Source organism: Salmo trutta, chromosome 14, assembly GCF_901001165.1.
Source record: "Salmo trutta chromosome 14, fSalTru1.1, whole genome shotgun sequence".
Lineage (NCBI taxonomy): Eukaryota > Metazoa > Chordata > Actinopteri > Salmoniformes > Salmonidae > Salmo > Salmo trutta.
In genome coordinates, this window is record NC_042970.1 from 39,882,006 (window position 1) to 39,887,962 (window position 5,957).

General features: G+C 38.3%; 1 protein-coding gene across 1 annotated transcript; it reads left to right on the forward strand.

The window, feature by feature from the left end:
• The first annotated feature begins 227 nt into the window (after nt 1–227).
• c14h1orf159 (chromosome 14 C1orf159 homolog) lies at nt 228–5,957 on the forward strand. Its single transcript, XM_029775799.1, has 9 exons — nt 228–277; nt 1,052–1,136; nt 1,720–1,804; nt 1,996–2,091; nt 2,231–2,287; nt 3,396–3,530; nt 3,643–3,668; nt 3,839–3,869; nt 4,135–5,957. The coding sequence occupies exons 2-9, from the start codon at nt 1,065–1,067 to the stop codon at nt 4,236–4,238; spliced, it is 606 nt and encodes a 201-aa protein (XP_029631659.1). The 5' UTR covers nt 228–277; nt 1,052–1,064; the 3' UTR covers nt 4,239–5,957.

Genomic DNA, 5,957 nt, shown 5'->3' on the forward strand with positions numbered 1-5,957 from the left:
TGTCGAAATGTTCATTCTTCAAGACTCATTCACCTAAGTCTATTTTGCAATACTTTTTTGCAAGTCTAATTTGTAATGTATTTGTGACATACAAGTGATGTATAATGTATTTTTGCATTTATAGAACAAATAGCTAAGTTTGTTAGTTTGTGGCCAATGATCAGCTACTTTTATTTTGAAAGATGAAAAGCCAGAAGTTAATATTATTTGTAGCTAAATGCTGCTATTTGTACAGCAGCTGTCATCTGTCGAGCGAAAACTTGTGTGATTTGCAACGGTAGGTTGGTTTTGCTTTATTGATGATGTTCAATATAACAAATAACAGTTTTTCTATGTGATAGCTAACATGCTGATTATAGATAAGCTAGCCACGTTAGTGTTGTTCTTATTTGAATGGAAATCGAGTAAAAACTAGCTAACTTCTGTCGTCGAGCTAGAAGTGCGCATAACGACGTGATTGCTGACAGTCAGCCTAGCTTGCTATGATGTTAATGTTAGCTAGCTAGATTTGAAAAACTGCTTCAAAACGGCTTTATTGGCTCTGATTCGGTCTGTTAATCTTAGCATGGCTGGCTAGCTAGCTAGCTAACGTTAGCTAGTTATACAGCATGTGTCATGACTAATGACTGTAGGGCACGACATAGCTAACGTTATTATTTTTTTACATTTCTTTATTTAACCTTTTATTTAACTAAGCAAATCAGTTAAGAAACAATTCTCATTTACAATGACGGCCTACCAAAAGGCAAACGTTTGCACCTGCACAGTCAGTATATCTCACCAGACTGGATGTTCCAGCCCGACTACCTGCTGTAGTTACTGTAGTAAGATACGGTATTAAATTTTTAAAAAACTGTTGTAAGATGCTGTTTACGTCCAGAGCAATCAATCGTTGCATTTGTTGCCAGATTACTAGCTAATGTCGTTAGCCACCTCAGTCATTATCTGAGCTGTCATTTTTCAGATCTCTCAGGATACGCAGCTAACGTTATAGCTACAGATTTTGTTACTATAGTCTGGGAGTCAGTCTACCTTTCTCTGTTTTTTCTAGGACTGTTCTGAATATGGCTGTGTCATACCTCATGGTCCTTTCAGCAGCTTTGATCCTGATCAGTCGTGAAACTCCAGTAACGAAGGTAGAGTAACATGCAGTAACGTTACAGGTCATTCCTAAAATGTTCAGACCCCTTAACTTTTTCCACATTTTGTTATGTTACAGCCTTTTCTAAAACGGATTTAAAAAATCTAAAAATTCCCTCATCAATTTACACACAATACCCCATAATGACATAGCAAAAACAGGTTTCTATACATTTTTGCAAATGTTTAAAAAAAATACAAAACTGAAATCACATTTACATAAGTATTCAGACCCTTTACTCAGTACTTCGTTGACGCACCTTTGGCAGAGATTGCAGCCTCAAGTCTTCTTGGGTATGACGCTACAAATCAAATTGTATTTTATTTGTCACATGCGCCGAATACACCTTACTGTGAAATGCTTACTTACAAGCCCTTAACCAACAATGCAATTCAAGAAATAGAGTTAAGAAAATATTTACTAAATAAATAAAAAAATCGAATCCAAAAAGTAACACGAGAGAATTACATAACAATAACACGGCTATATACAGGGGGTACCGGTACCAGCCACTCCTGGATTGTCTTGGCTGTGTGCTTAGGGTGGTTAAGGTTTACAGTGTGTTTTTTTTTTTGTAGGCCCTACATCAGAATCCCTTTGACTGCTGTGGAGAGCGACAGAGGCTGAACAGCTCGTGCTCAAATAGCACTCAATGCGAGCCAGGTACTGACCACCATGTCATCCTATAGTGCAGTTCTGTTAAATGTTATTCATTAACTTTAGAATTGCAACAGTGAATTCCTCATACATTAGTAGTAGCCCCTTTTGGATTAGACGCATGTACTAGGATTAGAAAATAGACAAGGGCCTTTGTTCTTCCAACATTTGAGCAATCATCAAATCTATTTACTCAGGATGCTACCTGCGTGTCCTTGAAAACAACACAGCTGTGTGTATGCACTGTGACTCGACTGTTGCAGATCTTGAGAACTTCACCGCTTGCAACTACAGTAAGTGGACAAGTACTGGACATGAAAGCTAGGTACTATTGAATAAGAACGCAGGCCACTGAAGAGAGTTGGGGGGGGAGGGTTCAACAGATGTCCTGACCCTGTTAATTTCCCCCCTTTATCGCTTTGCCTTTAACAGCATACATCACAGACAGGACCAATCGTACAACTATAACTACAGTCCTTCCCACAATTGGTAAGAAATGGTGCCAGTTATTCTTTACATACATTTTGGTTAATTCACAGGTAACTGCCAAAATAAAGGAAACACCAACATAGTGTCTTAATAGGGCGTTCTACAGGTGTCTATTGGAGGGATGAGACACCATTCTTCCACAAGAAATTCCATAATTAGTTTTTTTGTCGATGGTGGTAGAAATCACTGTCTCAAGTGCCACTCCAGAATCTCCCATAAGTGTTTAATTGGGTTGAGATCTGGTGACTGAGACACGCACCCTTTAAACCCCATATGCTCCTTTGAGACCCCTCTTTCAAAGTCACTGAGGTCTCTTCTAGTCATGCCAAAATAATGGGCAACTGGGCATTTTTATACATGACCCTAAGCATGATGGGATGTTAATTCCTTAATTAACTCAGGAACAACACCTGTGCGGAAGCACCTACTTTCTATGTACTTTGTATCCTTAATTTACTCAAGTGTTTCCTTTATTTTGGCAGTTACCTGTGTGTTGAACTGTCAAAAACTGTATGGGCTGTATCCAACTCTTCTATTGTTGTCATGCCATATGATTTGGGTATAGCACATATAGCAGGCATTGACATTAAGGATTGTCCTGATGCCTGGGGAAAGTGACCTGAGCTGTTGCGCAAGTTGAGCCTGCTCTGAGTTTGCCCCTTTGGGCAGGTAATTATTTTTTTAAAGTGAAGACAGCCTAACTGCAAAGAATTCCTGTCGCCTAAAATTGATCTTTCTCGTTCCTCCCCATTGAAAAGTGAAAGACAGACAATTAATGGCAGTCGGTCAAGTGGAGCCTGTTCTGAAAAGTTTTTTTTTTTTATTGATAACAACCAGAATACAAAGAATTCCAGAACTGATCATTCGGACCCCTCCCCTATGTGTATGTGAAAGGCAGGCAATATATGGCACTTCTGTATGTAAATAGCTAATTAAATATTTCAGGCAAGTGATCATAATCTTCAGGCAACCAAAAAATACTCCTGACTTGACCGATGGGCAAGTTGATCCCTAATACAGCATGGGGCTAGACTAGATGAGCTGTATGTTTAGTGAGAACACTAGGAGTGATGAGGTTTATTTAACTATTGTCTGTCTGTGTGAACAGGTGGTCCGGGTGTGGCAGCCTCTCTTCTGTTCGGAACTCTGTTGATCAGCCTGTTCCTGATTCTCTCTGTTGCCTCCTTTTTCTACCTTAAACGCTCCAACCGTCTCCCAGGTATCTTCTACCGGCGGAATAAGGGTAAGTCGTTACGATAATGGGTTGAATTTGAATAACTGTAAACAGGACAATAATTCTATGGTGTGCTCGAAATATGGAAAAGGTAACTAATACGTCTGGTGTACTTTCACAGCCTACATATTCCAACCAAATGAGACGGTAAGTCATTTTCAAACATTTCAACCGATTTATTGTGAAAAATGTACTTTTGTAACAATGGAGTAAATGTATCACCACATCGAATAAACAATACATTAGAATGATTTTATATGCAGTACCGAAAATTAATATCAAGAAATATGACTTGTGAATTTTCATCTTTCTTCAAGGCTGTCATGATACCATCGGCGACCTCTTCAGGTAAGAACATTTCACTAAAACACTTCACAACCTTCGATCGGGTTTTTGGTCGTTGTTTCACTGAGAAAAATGTGTCTGTCTGGCAATTGCGTAATATCATTGTTTTCAATCGTTTTACATGATCTCACTCCTTTATCCTGGCACGATCTTAGTCAAGAGTTTGAACTACCTGCTGTGTGTGGGAAATGTCAACATTGGGGTCAAACCGTATCCTATTGGGTTTATCATCCTCCTCTCTCTCTCCATTGTGTTGTGTAATCTGTAGTTAGGAAACCCAGATATGTGAGGAGGGAGCGGCCCTCAGCAAACTCGGCATCCAGCGCTGCCACCATCCCCACCACCACCACTACCACAGTCTACAATGTTTAGGGAAGGATGAGGTCCAATGGAGGAGGCCTGAGCCAGCTTGCTAGCAGGTGCCAAATGACAGGGACAGGCTCACGCCAGAGCACTTACAGTAAATAGGTGAGCATGTGTAGGCCTGTCCCTCTGTAGTGTTGCCTAAGAAGACAGTTTACTTAATTCAAAAGCAGGTGGTGTCAGCTTTTTGACTCTGCAACACCTGCAGTATAGCCTTGTTACCGGAATTCTGTTTTGTAATGTAAATAGACCTTAGATTATTTATTTTGAATCCATGTTTTTTCTATTTAGATTTTATTCTATTGTTGTCTAGAATTGGGCCAATTGTTTGTTTTACTTGAACTCTGTAGAGAATGGGATGAGGTGGACAGTGATAGCTTCAGTGATAGCCCTTAATTTGAGGTTTATAATTTCCAAGCTGATTTCAATATTCTTATTGTTCTCATTTAGTGAATCTTCTCATAGGAGTTTTAAATTGCATACTTATTTTTTTTTGTTTTTTGTTTCTCTGTGGTTTATGCACTGAACCAATCTGAATGTATTTTAATTTATTTAATACATGCACAAATACAAACACTACAAAATGAGAACATAATATAAAAACGCTTAAAGCTCTTTAAGAGCTCTCCTCGCATTCCATGAAAGGTGTGGGTCTTCCAGAGCAACACACACCAAGAACGCTAACATGCGATCCACTGGCTGTGAAATATCTTAATATGTCTTATTTAATTCATCCCAAAAACATGGAAAGATGGATCCTCAGAAAATGTTATTTCTCTATCAAGTAGGAAAATGGTCATCTAAATGTTGGATGAAAAATGCTTCTCAGTAAAAATCTTTATAATATTCACCCCAACACAGGTAATAGGACCTGAAAAAGGGTGCTAGCTAATATGACGTATGCTTTATCTGGCCATAATGTGGGAAATTCATGCTGCCATTTTGCCTGATCTTTTCAGAACCACTGCACATAAGCTATTACTTGAATTCCTTTATTTCAAGCATAAATTGTGACATTTGTTGGCTAAGAGTAGCAACTGTTGTCACTGTTGCCAAATATGTTGTGATGCTTGTCTTACCAAAAGAATGTGCACTAAACTGAAGTCGTTAGTGTGCCATTGATGTGATGTGTGCTCAAAGATTTCTCCAGGAAACGGGTGGTGATCGTTTTAAAGACAGGTGCATATGTTGTCTTTTGGTTTATTATTGGGTATTGAGGGATCTCCTGTGGCTTTTTAGCAACACCTTGTATTAAATCAAGGGTGAGTATTTGTTTTGGTTTTTTTCATGCTGGAGGAATGGTACAACGGGTGTTACTTGCTAAACTTCAAGGGTGATTGAGTGATATGGTGAATTTAGGGACAAGTTAGTTTTAAGTTACATTTTTAGTTATTTATGCTGGAAGAACTGTGGTATGAAGACATTTTGAGAACTAGTGTGACTGGTAATTCCAGTTTGTGTGTTCAGTAGGCATGAGTCTGAAGTGATGGTATTTCCAACAACAGGAACAACTGATTGATTGTAAAATAATGTTAATCCCAAATAGAATTTATCCTTCTTACATTAGCTGTTGTACAGCCATTTGTAAAATTGTACATAGTTTTTATACAAATGATGTTTTTGTAATGTGGTATTTTGTACTTATTGATTCTAGTTTTACATTTATGAAGTATTTTCTGATTCTGAAGAGTATGTATGATTTACAAAAATAAAGCACCTTTCTCATAA

Excerpts from the sequence above, each read along its gene's own strand:
- c14h1orf159 (XM_029775799.1), top strand. The coding sequence starts at position 1,065 with ATGGCTGTGTCATACCTCATGGTCCTTTCAGCAGCTTTGATCCTGATC. Across the intron at positions 2,288-3,395 it reads TACAGTCCTTCCCACAATTG|GTGGTCCGGGTGTGGCAGCC; the intron begins GTAAGAAATGGT and ends CTGTGTGAACAG. Across the intron at positions 3,531-3,642 it reads CTTCTACCGGCGGAATAAGG|CCTACATATTCCAACCAAAT; the intron begins GTAAGTCGTTAC and ends GTACTTTCACAG.